This window comes from Heloderma suspectum, chromosome 5, assembly GCF_057233095.1.
Source record: "Heloderma suspectum isolate Gila_16-S chromosome 5, 16-S_ref, whole genome shotgun sequence".
NCBI lineage: Eukaryota > Metazoa > Chordata > Lepidosauria > Squamata > Helodermatidae > Heloderma > Heloderma suspectum.
Window position 1 is genome coordinate 91365334 of NC_139462.1, and position 18823 is coordinate 91384156.

General features: G+C 43.1%; 1 protein-coding gene across 4 annotated transcripts in view; it reads left to right on the plus strand.

Moving 5' to 3' along the window:
• The window catches only part of MTMR7 (myotubularin related protein 7), a 50887-nt gene extending 36590 nt beyond the window's left edge, over window positions 1-14297 (plus strand). For all 4 annotated transcript variants that reach the window (XM_084856668.1, XM_084856667.1, XM_084856669.1 and 1 more), the window contains 7 exons: window positions 1171-1280; window positions 3242-3367; window positions 4534-4583; window positions 6016-6216; window positions 7738-7869; window positions 12077-12203; window positions 13904-14297. In XM_084856668.1, coding sequence (XP_084712794.1) covers window positions 1171-1280; window positions 3242-3367; window positions 4534-4583; window positions 6016-6216; window positions 7738-7869; window positions 12077-12203; window positions 13904-14269 — 1112 coding nt within the window. In that variant the 3' untranslated portion in view covers window positions 14270-14297. The remainder of the gene's footprint in view (window positions 1-1170; window positions 1281-3241; window positions 3368-4533; window positions 4584-6015; window positions 6217-7737; window positions 7870-12076; window positions 12204-13903) is intronic.
• The last annotated feature ends 4526 nt before the right edge of the window (window positions 14298-18823 follow it).

Below are 18823 nucleotides of genomic sequence, written 5' to 3' on the forward strand. Positions count from 1 at the left end.
TGCACAGATGACGTAGGCCTGCAATTTAGGACTTTATGGACTTTGCTCAGTAAAGTGGAGAACAAATATTGATTTTTGATATAGGAGCAAAAGCTCTCTTTTGGCTTTATCTGCACTAGGCAAACAAGAGGCAGCCCGTCTCAGGTCAAATCCAGCCGCTAATGGCTTGCGCTCCCATCTGCGTGGATGCATTAATCATTTGACGAGTTCCTTGCTGTCAGCAGTGCACCATCGTGAGGACAGTTCTGTGAGATGCCATTTTGAAGATGGCCTTTGAGAAGCAGGGATAAGAATCACTAGGTGAAAGATTCGATGACTGTGCCAAGGGCCTACAAGCCAGAGAATAGGAAGCAGCCTTCTACCAGGTTAGGCTACTTGCCCATCTAGCCAAGTATTGGTGGCAGCTCTTCCAGATCTCAGGCACATGTCTTTCCTATCATCCTCTGCCTGATCCCTTTACCTGGTGATGCCAAGGATTGAATCTAGAACCTCTTGCGTCCAGCCAACGGGTAAAGGAGTAAGCAACTCTCCCCACCCACATGCCATTTCTTCACTCAAAATTGTATCCTTCCTAGGTTGCTTTTCATTAAAAAATAATAATGTTTGTACATTGCTTGTAAGTTGCAGTTTGCCCCTAAATGTGTGAGGTGACTCCATTTAAAAGCATTGTGCTTTACAATGATGTGAGAAGAAGTGAAGGTTGTTCAACCTGCTGTGGCCCATTTATACTTGCAAGTCATCGTTGCACTGAATAAGTGGTAAATATGCATGTGTGACCTGGCGGGGTGCAAAGGCTGGTAAACATCCAGTGTAGACCCCAAAAGGAGAGAAACGTCTCAGGATGCAAAGATTTTATTTCTGAAAAGCGTTTCGGCCTGTTTTTTATTTTTAAGACCTTCTTCAAGGGGGTATAAAAATGTCTGCAGAAATTCTTATAACAAAATATCTCCTGCTGTAATTCACTGGTGACTGAAGTTTTTATAACCCCACAAAGAAGGCTTTAAAAATAAAAAAGAGTCCGAAACACATGCGAACTAGCATCTTCCAAATCTTGTTGTTGTTGTTGTCATGTGAAATATAGTGGAACTGTCATATAGAACCGGTAATTTTTTAAAAAATGTGTTCACTGACATTGAAAAAACGTGTTTAAAAAACTGGTTTATTTTACAGTTTGCGAGCTGAGATCGCCTTCGATGAGTGACTTCCTCTGGGGGCTAGAGAATTCAGGCTGGCTAAAACACATCAAAGCCATCATGGATGCAGGCATCTTTATTGCAAAGGTACAGCATGTAGTCCTTAGGAGAAAAACTGGGAATGTGCTGATTCAGGACACAGGAAGCCTGATCGTGTGCTGCCGACTCACTGCTGCCTTCAGGAATGCATTATGTAAGAAATAAGTGTGGCCCAAATATGTTGTGCTTTGGTGCTAGACAAGGAGACACTGTTGCTCTGTGACAACAGGCACCACGTGGAGCAGTGTTACTCAAACAAATTGTAGCAGGGGCCCCTTTAGCCCACACTGGCCTGCCCAAGGGACCCTCACCTGTACTATGTACCTGTTCCTCATGGTGACCGTTGACAGGACCCAACGTTCAGGTTTTGTTCTTATATTCCTTGTGTGTGTGTGTATGTGTTCATACGCATGTAGGTTATCAGAAAGAAGCACTGCAGCTGGAACTTGGGCACTGGCAACCATTATAGGCAACAGAGAAAAGGGGAACGGGAAAGAGCGGAGAAAAATGACACAGAGAATCAGTGGGCTGTGTGTAATATCTTGACAGGCCTGCGGCGACCCCCAAGGCTGCCTTTTAAAACAAACAGGGATGACAAAAGAAAAGCTGCATGATATTTCCCACCCCCCAAAACAGGCTGTCCACCATGTGCAAAGAGTATGTTTGAGGTCATCCGCAGTAGCCCTTCTTCAAGTGCCCCCTCATTCTGAAGCTCGGAGGGTGGCATGAAGAGAGAGGACTTTTTCAGTGGTGCCCCCCCAGCTCTAGAATGCTCTCCCAAGAGACATTTGCCTGGTGCCCACACTGCACTCTTTCTGGCACCAGGCCAAGACTTTCCTGTTCACCAGGCCTTTAACATTTTTCAAAATCTTTGAGAGAGGAGCCCTATGCTTTCCAAAGCAGCACTCCAGTGTCACAGTGCTCTGAACAGAAAGAGTGACAGAGACAATCTTCACCTCGCTATCCTCCTCTCTGTTCCTTTCCTCACAAGACGCTCTTTTGAACGTGTCTAGTGGAGTCACAGGGAAGGGGCGGGGACAGGAGCTGGGAGGCTTCAGGAAGTTGTGGATCCTCAGCACACCCCCCCCTGCCTGCCCCCTGCCCCCTCATTTGCATCCTCACCCAAGGTCAGAGTTCCAACCTCAGGTGAGGAAGCCTCTGCGGTGCTTTCCGCGGTAGCTGCAAGGGGCAGGGGGAAAACAGTTCTTCTTTGGATTTCCCCTTCCAAGGTCATAGCAGTGTCTACAGCCTTGGAGGGGGAACTCTGAAATATCCTGTGGTCCCTCTCCCAGGGACCATAGGATTGCTCTCTTATTTTAAAAATATTTTAGTATTTTTGTGTTTTATTATCCTAACCCCTGCAGTGTGATATTGTATTTGGTGCTATGTTGACATGTTTATTAGTTTTATATTGTTGATCTTACTGTGATTTTACTTGTATTTTTATCATTATTGTAAAATGTCTAGAGAAATTTATTTTATGAGGTGCTGAGTAAATTGAAATAAATAAGTAAGTAAGTAAGTTATGTTGACTGGGGAGTTCTGTGTACTTTAACATAGGAAGGTTGGAAGCTGCCTCATACCGAGTCAGTCCCTTGGTCCATCTAGCCCAGTATTGTCGACACTGACTGGCAGCGGCTCTCCAGGGTTTCAGGCAGTGGTCTTTCCCAGCCCTACCTGGAGGTGCCGAGAATTAAACTTGGGGCCTTTTGCATACAAAGCAGTCTTCCCCAACCTGCTGCCTTCCAGATGTGATTGGACTACAGTTCCCATCACCCCCATCCATCACGGTTAATGGCCATGCTCACAGGGGATGGTGGGAGTTGCAGTATGCATTTTACATTGAGCTATGACCTTTCCCCAAGTCAGGGCAAGTCATTCTTTGGAGCGGCTGCACCGTTTTGGTGTGCTCCACCTTGCAGCTTTTCTTCTCTGAAAATCAAGGGAACATTACTGCTTTGCCCCCCGTGATCAGGTACATCTTTTCCTCCTCTTCCTCTGTGTTTTAGGCTGTCGCTGAAGAAGGACTGAGCGTCCTTGTCCACTGCTCTGATGGATGGGACCGGACAGCTCAGGTTTGCTCTGTAGCAAGCCTCCTCCTCGATCCATATTACAGAACAATGAAAGGGTTTATGGTAAGCCTGCTTGCTGTACAGAGAAAAGCCTTGTAGGGAGTGGTGTGCTCTACAGTTCATTGAATGACTATATTTCCTATGCTTACAGTGGCATAAAGAGTGGATTGTTCCTGTGCATTTCTGTCTCGGCAGATCTGCACGTAGCACTATGTTACTGGAGCGTCACTGTTGACGGTACACGCTAAGCTTCCAAAGCTAGGCCTAGCACCAGGGCCACAGCCATTGTCTCTTGCTGTGCCCCTGATTCTGTTCCAGTATAAAAGCACTACAGGCCCTGGTGGGGAGAGGCAAGGCAGTGGGGGCCTTTAACAGTCTCAGAATACATAGGACTTCATGGAAAACACAGATACCAGTGCATCCAACTTTTAGAATACCGGGGGTAGGAGGTAATTGCATTCTGAGGGACAGAAGTTGGTCTGCCGTTGACCCATTCCCAAGTTTTGAAGTTATTTAAATCACTCTGGGGTGGGTAACATGGCATTCTCTGGATTTTTTGGACTATGGTTCCCATCAGTCCCAGCCAGCATACCGGTCATCAGTGTTGTTGTCCAGAACATCTGGAGGGCACTGGGTTGCCTACCTCTGCAAGCAGCTACTTAGGACTGGGATGCATTTTTCTTATTATTTACTCTCTCCATCTAAGCAGTAATTATCTTTCTATCAATTTGAAAATGGGAGGCATTTTTTTTATTTGAGAGCACATAAGAGAAACCATCACATTGTCCGAGAAGTTACTTTGGAAATATTTGCTTACATTTAGGATTTATATTTATGTGCAGTAAATTATATTAATGTACAGTGTGGGAAAGGGTGCAGCCCGGGAGGGGAGGCTAGAGAGATTCTGTAATGTGTGGAATGTAGAAATTAGTGCAGTTCCAATTCATCAACCGAAGGCCAAGCCAAATGTTTACCAAGTCAGTACTGCAATCCTCACATGATTTCTTCATAGGCTGGAGACAGATAGGGTTTTTTAAGAGAATGTAGTGTGGGTTTGATACAACATTGCTTCCCATAGTGTAAACACTGTTCCATGGTCACCTCTACAGAAATAGGTGTTGCAGGTCTTTGAAGGATACTTTAGGGCAACAGAAAAGATAATTTCCTGCTTGCTTAAAATTCATGTGGGTTTTACTGGATGCTACTTATGCATACCTTTCTCATTTTAGGTATTAATTGATAAAGACTGGGTTTCATTTGGGCATAAATTTAATCACAGGTAAGCTTGGTCTTATATATGTAGATCTTATGAGGATATGTCCAGTTGGTTATGGCCTCCTTTGTTGCCAATGGAAATCAGATGAACCATGCGTTCTAAATAAGGTCCATAGCTTCTGTGAGCTACATATTCCATAATGTGTGAGCTGTTGCACCAGCAAATGTATCTTTGATTTGGGGAAGCAGCGAGTGTGCAGCGGTGATGCAGTGATGGTGTGAGTTAACAGAACATTACTCTGTGCATAGCTGTAGTGGCTGTGGCTTCCACACAAGCAAAAGCACTGTCATCCATCGTCACATGGTGCCATTGCCCAACGTTGTGGAGTAAATGGGATGACGTGACTGCATAGCATTTTAAACCCTTTTGGAGTGAACTATGTTGGCACTAGGATGCTTCAGTCTCTCAGTGGGATTGCAGCTCCGCAAGGAAGGCCCCATTTGTTTCAAGCTAAGGTCTAATTTGGTTATATCTTTTCATACCTGCTAATTCATTTATTATATTTATTGGCTTGGATCTGAGTTGCCTTTCTGTGAACAGAAGGAATTCCCGTTGAATGGAGGCTCCTGCTGGCGGAAACGAGGAGCGGATTTTTGGCCATTGTTCCGCTTCCTCCTGTAGTCTCCAGCTCTACCTCCCATAATGTTCTGGAGGGTCCCGCAACTCTCCAGAACAGATTTTTGGAGGGCACAAGGCAGGGGGCTGCAGGGAAAAGGGGAATGATGCCAGGAAGCGTGGATGTTGCTGTATGTTTACAGCAGTGTCTAGGCCTCAGCCTGAAGGCCTACAGTTGCCATGAGGTCTACGCGCTGCCCTCCTCAACTGGGTATGTTTGGGACAGAGGGAGCTGACTAGGAAGGCTCAGGTCCCACAGCATAATGAAGTCTAATTCAGAATTAAGATAGAATTTAGTTGAAAAGAATTTTGTTTTAAGCCAACCTCATCACTATTTTTAGGGTGCAATCCTATGCAAGTTTATACAGAAAAAAGTCCTACAACTCCCAGCATTCCACAGCCAGCATGGATGGCAGGAGAATGCTGGGAGTTGTAGGACTTTTTGGGGGTCTAAACATGCATAGGGTCGCACCCTTAATTACTTTTATTTAGTGTGTGGATTTCCCCTCAATAATAAAATTTGCTACACCCTCTTAAATAGACATTCCGGGCTTTTCCTGATTTTATATGAATAAAGTATCTGCGTTATATTGAGATATTAACTATTCAGTTTCTGGCTGACTGTCATGTATATATGCCAGCAGAAATCTTACATTTGATCTTTGCTCTGAGGTGCTGGAAATGATGCCAAAACAATCTTTAAAGAAAACACAAACATCTTAAACTAAAGTTTAGGGCTGGACTAGCTATGATGCAAACTCAGATTAATTTAAAAGAATCACATGCTATGAATTAACTTTTTCTTCTGGGTTTGGTTTAGGTATGGCAATTTAGATGGGGACCCAAAGGAGATATCTCCAGTTATTGATCAGTTCATCGAGTGTGCTTGGCAACTTATGGAACAATTTCCGTGTGCCTTTGAATTCAATGAAAGGTTCCTGATCCATATACAGCATCATATATATTCCTGCCAGTTTGGGAACTTCCTGTGCAACAGTCAGAAGGAGAGACGAGAGCTTAAGTAAGGCATTTTGTTGTTGTTGTTCAGTCGTTCAGTCATGTCCGACTCTTCGTGACCCCATGGACCATAGCACGCCAGGCCTTCCTGTCCTGCACTCTCTCCCGGAGCGTGCTCAAGTCCATATTCATTGCATCAGTGATGCTATTAAGTAAGGCATGCTTACCTCCTAATCTCTATACACAATATGCCATTCACCACTTTACAGTTGTATTAATAAACAAATATCCAGCCCAGAAAATACTCAATCTCATGACAGTCCTAAGCCTGTTTAATAGTCATGGCTTACCTATGAGGAATCCTGGGAGATCTAAGTTTGGTAAAGGCACACAGAAAGCTTTCAACCAGGCCTTAGAAGAGTACAATTCCCAAATTATGTGTGTGTGAGAGCCATGACAACTGAAATGACATAAAGCCAGTGGATCTAGGGATCCTCTACAAGGCCTTGCTCCATAGAAGTCACTGGGTAGGTCACTAAACTGCTTCAGTTCTCCCACTATTCCCTCAAATAACCCTGCTGCCAGCACCTACTGATTTACAGAGGGCAGTAGAACTCTCCTTTGTATATACTTGACTATTTCATTCAAAGTCAGTTTTGCGGTGAGATACAGTAACCTTAGAATTCACCCAGACCAGATCATAAGTGGTTAAAACAGTAAACATATATTTATTTATGGAATGTCCAGAACAAGTAGACATTTAACACAGAATAATAAATAATGGTTCTAATAACCTAACTTAACATCACTGATTCCCCTCTTTAACAGCTTACCACCAACCTTTCAGCTTCTCATTTCTCCCTCTCTCAATCTCTCTCAAATTTATTTATCTAACTCTGCCCCTTAATTCTGTTAACTCTGTCTCTCATCCCATTGCTCTCACTGATTTCTAACCAATCAACCATCCCACATCTAACTGACTTTCTCAACTGATTTTAACTCCACTCATCATTCCTCCACTCATTCTTCTGTTACAGTTAGTATTAAGGTTAAATACATGTAAATATGAAAAGATGGTCTATATGTTACCGTTGCCATGTGAAGGCAGCTGTAAACCAGTTTATATGGCAATGCCTTTGGGAAACATGGCAAGAGTCTGTGTGGTGTGGCCAGGTCTTGGCAAGAGTGGGCCATGAAATGGGTGGAAGAACCCAAGGAGAAGGAAAGAGGATTTAGGCCAGTGTAAAGTTCTGATGGTCCAACATGCCCAAATCTCTTGTGCTGATCCTGTATCCATAAGAACAGCTGATGGGGAGGGATCGTGCCTACCATCCTAAACTGTGCACTATATCAGTTCTGTTTATTGGCTTTTATTTGAAGGTGAATGTACCCATTTAGCCTGTTCTCCATTCAGAATGGGGGAAGTTCATTCACCCTTTATAGCAAAGAGAGTCCAGTCCAGAATATTGAATTCCAGCCTTCCTAAATATAGATCTACTCTGTTAACCGACTTGCACCTATGGGGTTTTGGGTTGAAGGGAAAGGCAGTGCTGTTCATGGAATTGTCTTTTAACTCACCTCTCAGGATTCAAGAACGGACATATTCACTTTGGGCTCATTTGTGGAAAAGTCGTGCTGATTATGTGAATCCTCTGTATAGGGAAGACCATAATAGGACCCTGCATCCACAGTCAGCTCCCTGCCATTTTATCTACAAGTAAGTGACATTCTCAAGATTAGGTATTCTCTAGTGGAAAACATTGGGACAATATGCCATTGCTCATATTCTCTGTTTCATTCCGGTATATGAACAAATTGATATGATCAAGTTCAGTTTAGGAGACATACAGCCACACAGAGTTATTTAATGAATTGTCTCTCCTTTTGTGTCATGTCACTGGATTATTCCCAGAAATAATGCTGAGGCCCAATTAGCAAAGAAATTATATTTAGAAGAGACATTATTTATTTAGTTAAATTATTTTTAATCTTGCTCCCAGAGCAGCTTACAATCAATTAGCAAAAAAGACAGTCCCTGCCTGTAGACTTACTATCTAAAAAGAATGATGTGCAAGGAACAGGGGATGGGGAGGGAAGAGGAAAAAAATTAAGTAGACTGCCAGCAGGGCGGGTAGATCCTTCCCATCTTATCTCTCAGCGGTGGTGGTTGGGGGAGGGGGTGGTAATGCAGTCCAACTGGAGAAGGTCTTTATGTTCCCTTTGCCTGCTCCTGTCTCCCTCACTCCTCCTTTCCTACAGGGCAGTTTATGTCAGTTAGCCCATGTGGTAGAGGGGACCCAAGTGGGAGTGGCTTTATGTTTCTCCCCCTCCCAGCCATTTTTTAAAAGGAAGCCGAGATTCTGAGGAAACAGAATTCTCTGCTGAAGACCACATTCTTTGCTTTCTCCGTGATCTTGTGCAGCATCCACAAAACCCCTTCATGCATCCTCCTGAACGTGTGACAGCTTAAACTCGGGACATAACGCACACATTGGCCCTGCCCCCATCATCCCTGTGTGCTCCACCCCCGCTTTCTCAGTTCCCTGACCTGGCCGTGTTGAATGGCAAGATCTCCTGGGGTGGCCATGTCGGTATACTGACCTGCCAGCTTGCCGCCATGCTGGCTTGCTGCCATGCCATGACTAAAAGCGATGCACTGACTTTTGCGCCCAACTTTGGCTGCCTAGTCCACAACACAGAATGGCCGGCATGCCGGCATTCCAGCAGTTTGCTGGGAAACTGGTGCCTGTGGGGACACAGTCCGGGCAGTTCAGTGGAGGTTGCTGTCCACCTGCATTGTGCGTCAATCACAAGCAAACCACCAGTAATCTGCAAGGGGAGGGAAAGGGGCAGGAGCCAGGAAGGAAATTTCGTGATGCCTCCAAATGTGTGTAATGGCTTTTCGAGGAAAAGTAGCCACCCCATGAAAAGGTAAGGAACGGAATATAACTAGATAGAAACAACTGTGTAAAGGAGCCCAGTCTACTCCCACGATGAAACTGGATGGAGAAAGCTCCAGTACTGATGTGGATTTCTGCCCCTATGTGATGAACCCCTTAACTATAACTGTAATATGCTGTGGGGATTAGATATAGATGCCGGACTGACAAGTACCAAGGACATGGCCCTGTGTTTGTCAAATTCCCAAGAAATACATGCAGCCCCATCATTGTTTGCTTTTTAAGAGAACTCCTAGGACAGTTTTTTTTAAAATTCCAGTCCACATTTTATGAATCACTGTGATTTGGACTTAGTTGCTACTGCTCATTTAAGGGGATGGGGGTGTAGTATGGTTTTAGTTTGATGGTTTTATATAGTATTATGTTTTTGCTAAGGAATTTTGTACATGGCCTTGTGAGGGCAAGGTGCCCTGAAAGGTGGTTTAAAAATATTTTAGTACACCAGAATGAATCCCCTAAATTTATTAGAAGTAAATTAATGGCCATTTACTTCTCCCTCCCCCTATGTTCAAATAATGCATATTGTTGCTAAAATTTGAAATGGACACTTTGTTAAGAACAAATAGAGGCAAATAGTGAAAATTATGTTAGCATTTCTTCCCTTATTAGTTTCTCTACAGGGTGTACAATTTTAATTTTTTACAAATTTCTTTGTTACCTGGGTAAGGAAATTTGCTTTGAAAAAGTGATTAACAGTATATTTTCAAAATGAAGTATTAGAGATTTGGGAAAATGGGGTGAGGAAGAATCCACTGATTCATTAAAACTATCTAGTGTTACAAGAGTCTCTTAAAATAGCTTCTGAAGCCCTGTCAAGAGAACTCCATTCTGAATCTACATTTGACTGTTACTTAGTCCAGCTGCTAATCCACTTGTGTGTACACAAATTGACATCTGACTACATGTAACCAGAGGAATTCAGCAACAAGGCAGATCACTCTCACCCAGGTTGTCCACAATATGTCTTATAATTTACCCCACTTTGCTGAGATTTATTTGTAGGCTAAATGGGGAAATGCTGTGCAGCTATGATCTGTGACAACAGAGAAAACAAAAGTAGGCATAGAGGAAACCAGTGGCTCAGGATTACATAATATATATGTTTTGACATCTATAGAATCAGGTGCCCCTTCCTCTTGGGGGTATTGCTTATGGTGGATGGCTCATAGTGTTACAGTGATCACATGCATGTTTGCTGCAACTTGTGAAATATCTGTCATGAGACTTCTACCAAAGGCTGCTTTGTACGATGGATATCTCTCTTGCCTGCGTGCTTTCGGTAGGGCTGAAACAAAATGTTGCAGAACTGCTGCCTTTACATTGGATCAGTGTCGCAACTTCAAATTCTGAAGAGTTTTTTATTTAGTTTTGACAATATACATAAAACACCATGAACAATAATCAACAAAATCCATCATATAGAATAAGACTAATAAACAGAAAAAAGAGGGGGTGGGGAGAAAGCAAAGAATTTCCCCCCCCACAATAATTCAGACAACATATAGAATCTTATTACAATATATACTCATGAAAAATAGGTAGGAGTCTTAGGGAGCATTACAAATATTAAAATAAATATGAATGTTATATTTAAAGGAGGTTTATGCCCTACATAAACCAAATATTACTAAAGGTTTTTGGGACTGAATGTGTAGTACTATATTCATATATGCAATAGAAGTCCACCACTTGGCAGCAAAAGTATCTATTTTCTTTTTGTTCTTTTGCTATGCATAACTTTTGAGTCAGTTTTTCTATTAACGCTACTTCACATACCTTGTTATACAACTTAGCTATTAAAATTTCTTGTAGATCTTTCCAATATCTGGCAATAAGCACTCGTGCTGCTATTAAAAGATATCCCACCAGTTTCTTATGTGATAGAAATCTGTACTGTCCATGGAATAGATTTAAAAGTGCTAATTCTGGAGATCTGGTTATAGTTGTTCCTTTTATGTTTGAGATTTCTGAGAAAATTTTGTCCCCAAAATGTGAGACCCTCTTACAATCCCACCACGTATAGTGGAAAGATCCCACTGCATCACATTCCTGCCAAGACTTAGAAGAACTATGCCTAGACATATAAGAAATCCTCCGAATTCTGAAGAGTTGAATGAGAATTTCCTTCTTACAGCTATAATACCTGGAATATTTAGCAAGTTGGAGTACTTAGCAAGTTGCACTGAACATTTAAAAATAAGACAATAAAAAAGGGCTCCAAATATTACACATGTATTCCTTGGGAATATTTGCACCACAAATCAGACTCTCAGGTGGGCCCTGATCCATGCATGAATCTCCAACATGCACCATCTTATAAATGTCAATGGAGGACCCATACTGAGTGCACTAATGCGCTTGTGGATTGGCATCCTCCATTTAAATAAATGGAACAAGTTGTTTATTTAAGTCAGAGGGGAGTTTTGTGTACATCAGAGACCCCATGCCTGTAAGATGTTGATGGAGCAGAACATTTAGGTTAAGAACAAAAGTTGGGCATATGTGCTCATCAAAGGTGAAAATAACTTTCCTCTAAAGATGCTGAGATCTGTGGTTTTTCACACTTCCATGTAAAAACATACTCTCAAAATAGAAGAATCTGAGCAAAAATGTTCACATGCCAGTTTAAAATTGGAGAGAACTCCAATTCTGTTAAATTTGTGTCTAGTGAAATGCAGGGTTCTGTGTTAGGCCTTATTTAACAGTTAGGCTACAGTCCTATGTCCACTTGCCCATTGAGCTCAGTGGGACTTCCATCTGAGTTGATGTGTATAGGATGGTACTGTTGGTCCATCTAGCCCAGTATTGGCGACACTGACTGGCAGCGGCTCTCCAGGGTTTCAGGCAGGGGTTTTCCCAGCCCTACCTGGAGATACCAGGGATTGAACCTGGAACCTTCTGCACGCAAAGCAAGTGCCCTACCACTGAGCTACAGCCCCTTTTATAGCCTGCTTTATTTCCCAGGTTCTGGAGTGGAATGTACAACCGGTTTGAAAAAGGGTTGCATCCTCGTCAGTCTGTTACTGAATACCTGATGGCAGTGAAAGAAGAAACACAGCAATTAGAGGAAGAGCTGGTGGTCCTAGAGGAGGTATGGGCACTTGGATTCATGCAGTCATTCTGTTGCCCAGCCTTGATCCAGCTCTAGTGTTGTGCGTGTTGCATGTAATAAGTGGCCCTGGGTAGGGATGGTTGTCGCCCTCTGCATCAGTAGATGCATCCATCAGTGGAGTCTATATGAGTACCACTCACATGTGGATGCAGATTTGCATCCGTCTCATGCTGATCTCCATTTCTAGACTGGGGCACTTGTGTTTGTTCACCAGTTAATTTTAATCATTGTGATAACCTTTGGTGGAGTGTTATTTCCCCACCCCCCCATGCCCTTTGAGACACACAGGGGCAGGTCTTTGCTATTGTTGGCAGCGGTAGAGAATGATACCTCTACTATGCCATGCTGACAGTAAGAGTTCTAAATATAAGAGATGCTACAGGTTGTATCCATATGGTTTGGACTGGGCAGCTATTTATTTCAGCTTAATAGCAACTAAAATAGAATAGGATAAATGGAGTGTTCCTCAGTTTGAATTGTACCAGTTGAAGAGGGAGACCCATTATAGGCAACTCCCAGTTACTTACTTGAAGTGTTTCACAAGGTTGTTAGACTTTTCAATGACTTGGTGAGATATCTTTGTTTGGCCCTTAGTTGCATACGCTGTTTTCAGTGTACTAATCTCTTACTGGTGGTTTGGAGCGGAAGGCTGATGGAAGTCTACAGTCGGACTACTGGCCATTTTCTGGCAGACCACTTAATGGTTGCTGGGATCCTTGCAAAGAATGCTGGACTATTGGTCTGCAATCCTATAGACACTTAACTGGGAACACAATGGGACTTACATCTGAGTAGACACGTATAGGATTGCACTGTGAATTAACAGTTAAGGCATAATTGAGTAGGCACTCTCTGCTTTTTAAATGTAACACGTATTGCTGGAGCATGTGCATTCTAGGAAAAACAATATCACACAAGCCTGAAGTCAGCCTGCCTTTGACTGGAGGCTGTCCAGTTGGGCAACGCCTTCCTCCATATCCAGCCCCCTTTTAGCAGCCTCCTCTGTCTTTTGCTACCCCCCCTCCCCCACTCTGCAGGGCCAACCTACCCTTAAGGCAGAGTGTGGCAGCTGTATCAGATGTGTGTGTGTGTGAGGGGGGGAGCAGCACCCTGCATGTCCCTCCTGAGCCCACTCCGAAGGACAGAGCTGCATGTGCCATATAGCCTGCCCTGCACCCCAAAGCTAGACGGCTGCTCTCAGGTGTGGTGGAGGATGGTGTCCTGTTCCATCACCAGTGTTGAAGTAAAAATCAGCTGCCAGTTCATTCAGCGTCTGTACATGGAATGGGTAGAGGGGCATTCTCTTGTCAGGCAGCAAAACGTCTTGCTTCAGTCATGGATTGGTTCAGCTTCACTGTATGCAGGGCTTCTCTGACTGGGAAAGCCCATGCAGAGCGAAGCAGTAGCACAGGGGAATCCAGTGTTAGGGCATTCCTAACAGAGGGCATTGCTTTCCCCACCTCCTCTCCAATCCCCAGCAAGGACTGGGCTTGCAGCACCGAGGGGGCAGGGACTATGGAGGCTCTGCATCCAGCCTGTGGAGGCTTGTGCTACCCCCATAAGCCCCTTCAGAGGTTCTGAACTCCTGCACTAACTTATACTCAAATGTTAATATGGTTACAAATATGCTAACGTGTGTGTTTGTGTGTGTGTGTGAATTCTTGCTTCTTGTCTTGCAGAGATTGGCAAAGCTTACAAAAGTGCAATTAAATAACGGCAAGGCAAAGACAAATCGACAAAATGGAAGCAATGGCTTAGGACATTCTACCTCTAATGACAGCATAGCCAACACTCCCCAGGATTACAGTGGCAATCTGGAATCATTCCCTTCCCGGAGCCCTTCTCAGGGAGATGAAGAAGACTCGGCCTTGATTCTGACGCAAGATAACCTGAAAAGCTCAGATCCAGATCTTTCAGCCAACAGTGATCAGGAATCAGGCGTGGAGGATATGAGCTGTCGGTCCCCAAGCGGAGGGGGATGTTTGCCCAGTGAAGATAGCACCAAAGACCGTGATTCAGATGAAGCTGTTTGTCTCACTGTCTGAAATGACAGCTGGCCAGTAGGTGATCGGACTGTATTTCAAAAAAGTCCAAAGAAAGGGGGTTGTGCACTTCAAAAGTCTATATATGTTTGAATGTTAAATGGGAAAGAACCTCTCATATTTGGAACATTTGTGTACTTATTCAATTGCTTCATCTATTGTTATTACTTTTCAGAGCCATACAGAATGAACATTTTATATTTAACAGAGTTATTGATTAGTGTTTAGTTTGTCAGCCGTAGTACACTTCTGAAGAAGCCTCAAGAAAAGATGCCAAAAAAGTAAAAACAAAACACAATCTTCCCCCTCCTCAACACCAAAAATATTGGAAACAAGCACATGATTAGAAAAGTATTTCCCCTTGATTTTGTGTGTGTTTTTAAAAATAATTCTGAAGAAATTTCTCAGAAAATTTAGCAGCTTGCCATTAATATATTTAAAATATTGTTGGACAAAGGAGAAGTCCCCTGATTGAAGATTGACACTGCAGACATTCAGAAAAATCAAAGTTAAAAACAATTAACTTCCAAATACATGGATTTATTCTATGAGCTGAGGGGATAGTAACATTGGGCATGTCTACACCATGGGCATGTCTCAGTTTTCTACCAGTTTAACTTTCAGGACTTCCCCCAAAGCATCTTTGAAACTGTAGTTTCATGGAGATGTTGAGATCCCTAGTGCCTTCACACAGTTACAGATCTTGGAGATTCTGTGTGTGTCGTAGTGCCTCTGATAGGTAAATTATCAGAACCCCTGTTTAAGGTTTAAGCAAACCTTAAGTTACTTGTAATAGGCAGGGTGTATGAAAAAAAACAAACTTTTGAGTAGCCCTGTTCACTGTGTCTTCTAGGTATTGTGCTGCCATTATTTGAAATCAAGAATCTCACGAAACAAAGTTTCTTTTTAGAACTACTTTCCTTTAAAAAGACTATATTAAAAATACATACCTTGAAAAGTAAAGCACACTGTTACAAAAGATAGTAATTTCCCAAAGAGCAGTTCCTCCAAAAAACAATTTCCTCAAGAGACAGTGCAAAACACACAGTAAACAACTCCCTATTCAGGAGTTCTAATCCCCTATGTGGTTAGAATCGCATGAGGGAGGGTGGCGACAAGCACACTACCCCCTGCCACTGTTCTCCCTCCACATGGTGAGGCTGCCACATGTGGAGGTTGAGTGTCTGCAGTGAGGAATCTGCACTGGTCCTGTCCACTCCCTATATGATTTAGAATCCTTAAGAGTTCTACACAAGTAAAATACATTCCCTCCTGTTCGCCCGTCAACCTCGTGGGGGATAACAGGGATGGCAACAAAGAGGGTAGAGCTAGCACACCTGAGCCCACTCTCCCTCATTCGATTCTAATTGTGTGCAGGACTATAATGCCTGAATAGGGCTAGAGTGAGCTTACAGTGCAATCCTACACATGTCTGCCCAGAAGTCCCATTGAGTTCAATGGCGCTTACTCTCAGAGTATAGGATTGCAGCCTAAGAAAAGTAATTGGAGGAATTTGCTTTGATCCTTTCCAATATTGTTCTGGAAGAACCAAGTGTTTCTGGTGAAAGGGAATCCGAATTCTTAATGATTTCTCCTTACGAGCTTGCAAGAAATAACTAACTTGAAAAGAGTCTTTACTTAGCACTTTTATTCCATTCCCTTTGAAACTCCAGCTGTCTTACCTTGGTTGTATACCTTGATTAACCTTTTTGAACTTTAGAAGTGCTCCTTTTTCTTGAAATTACCGGTCGCTAACTAGCATCCTCCAATGACTTCCTTTTTACCTGAGTCATTGTTATTTTTCCTGAGTTCAGATGGGCAAAAAATCTAATCTTATTTGTCATGGGCTTGCAAAGACTGAGTTGACAGAAATTAGCTCAAAAGGACAGGGTGAAAAAGGCAGAGACAAAAGGTCAAGCTGAATTAAAATATGTGCTTGAATGAAGGTGAATCTGACTCACATTTTTTTCTTAACGGGTGGTTTCCAATTGGTGACGGAAAGTGATTTTCAGTGATTTCCCCCTCTTTCCTGTGCCTCTACAAAACCTGCTTCAGAAGTTTGGGGGACTGTTTGAAACAAAGGTTGTGCAGGAGGTTGCCGGGGGAAGGGCCAAAAAATGTCTCCCTCCCAATACTGCTGCTGGATACATTCCATCAATGGAAGGACACCAATTGGACACCACCTATTATTTATGGGGCATATTCAGTGTTTCATTCATTTCAATAGGTCTACTCTAAGTAGGGCGAACTGGGTACAGCCTAATGTCACATGGGCTGGTGAATGACTATTTAGACCAACGTAAGTCTATGGCTTAGATCCTGTACCTCCATGCATGGTGCGCTGATTCTCTAGGGCTTCAGGCAGCTAGATTCTTTACCACCTTGTGTGGCGAGCGATGGTATGAGTTGGGCTCTATATGAGTTGTGAAGGCCATCACAAATGGCAGGACTGGGGCTGAAGAAAACTCTCACTTGACTTTCCTACCATGAGTATTTTTGTAAGTAGGCCTGAGCATGAAGGACCTCCCCCCACCCCCATATCCATGTTTTTTATAGCATGATCTTGCCCTGATTGATCAGATGTCAGTTTAGCAAGTTTTATGTTTGCCATCATTAGTGTTTCTATTTGTATTTCATTTTCAAATAAATAAACTGGTGCTTTTAGAAGAATATTCTGCAGTGCAGCTAAAGGGATATCTATGATGGCAATGCTCACAGTATGGGACTGTCTAAGATGTATTGACCACAGATTCTTCCCTTTAACCAAATTAATATGGTGAGTGTATTTTCACAGCTAGAGGGTCCTTTGCTAGAAACTTAGTAAATCACAGGTCTGCTAGATTATCTTGTTAATAGTTCTGCTTTCATATATCTTATAGCCCAATCAGAAACTCTCTTATTGCAGCACCTAACCATTTAAGATGGTTAACCAGCAATGCTGCATCGGTGCCCTAAGCTAACTCAGGATGGTTAGCTGGAGGAAAAGTCTTGCTTGGCTGCCCTAGGCTAGCAGTCTCCATGATTTAGAAGATGGCAGAAAAAGTAGGGCATAGGCTGTACTGCAGCATACATCCGTATGCAGTAGTCTGGGGCCATTGTACACGAGAGGAGCCATTTTATATCCACATGCACCTAAGGAATGACTATGCCACATCAAGCAGTTAGAACTGAATTAGTACTTCAGCATAAGGAAAAAATTGATGTGTTTAGGGTTTGTGGGAGAGAGATTTGTGATTCAATAAAGATCACATTCCATTTTTTAATGAAATATTTAAAGGACTTTATGCTCAAATGGGCACAACCCCACCCTCCTGAGGCCTGGAGTTCCTGCAGGTAGGGTTGCCAATTCTTAAAATAAAAACTTCTACCATTGAGGGGAGAAGGCAGAGGTTGGTGGGTCAGAAACGTAAGCCCTCCAAAAATGCTTTGTTCATCTATGTTACACAGTTATCCCATGTGCTTTTTTGAGTTTCCTCCCATTAAATAAGTCTAAAAAGGTAAAGGTAAAGGTGTCCCCAACCAGTCGTGTCCGACTCTAGGGTGCGGTGCTCATCCCCGTTTCTAAGCCGAAGAGCCAGCACTGTCCGAAGACGCTTCCGTGGTCATGTGGCCGGCATGACTGAACACCGAGGTGCACGAAACGCTGTTACCTTTCCCGCCGAGGCGGTACCTATTTATCTACTTGCAATTTCTTGCTTTCGAACTGCTAGGTTGGCAGAAGCTGGGACTGAAGACGGGAGCTCACTCCGTCATGCAGCACTCGGGTCTCGAACTGCTGACCTGCCGACCTTCCAGTCTGCAGTTCAGCGTCTTAACCACTAAGCCACCGCGGCCCCTAAATAAGTCTAACCCCCCCTAATTATCAGGCTGCTGCCTAATAAAAGAACAGAATGTAATCCAGATTGTAGTTGTATCACAAGTACAAAGCAAGAACTGAAACTGATGCAGAGCATGTCACTTCAGCAAATGAGCCCAGCTGCAGACTACAAGAAATCACTTGCGTAACACATATGCTGTGTACCATTAAAGAATTGGGTATTCAGAAAACATTCACCCATGTTACAGATGGTGACCATTGAGGCTAGGCCCAAGGACAGTCAGAATGCCCAAGGCAAACGTGTGTGTGGGGGGTCAGGCTAGAGCACTCTTCCTCCTTACACGTTTACTGCACTTGCCCAAGATGACTTGCCCAAGCAAGCCAGTGAATCGTAGCAGAGGACTTGAGCACAACCAACCCAAAATATCAACATACATTCTGAAATGATTTCCTGAACAGGAAAAAATGAGATGAAAACCTAGAAGAATGGGAGCACAATGTAGTGGAAATGAATTCTATGTAAAGTATGAAGAGATGATGGAAGGATAAAATCTGGCCATCCTATTGATACAAATATAACATTGTATACTATATTATTATACTTCGTCTGTACTTCTAGAAATTTGAAATCTGGAAAATACATGCAGCTTTACTGATCAACTCCTGGTGGTTTTGCTTGGAGTTCCAAGTTCTTTGATTTAGATGTTATAGTTGGTATTAGATTGTATTAATGCTGCATT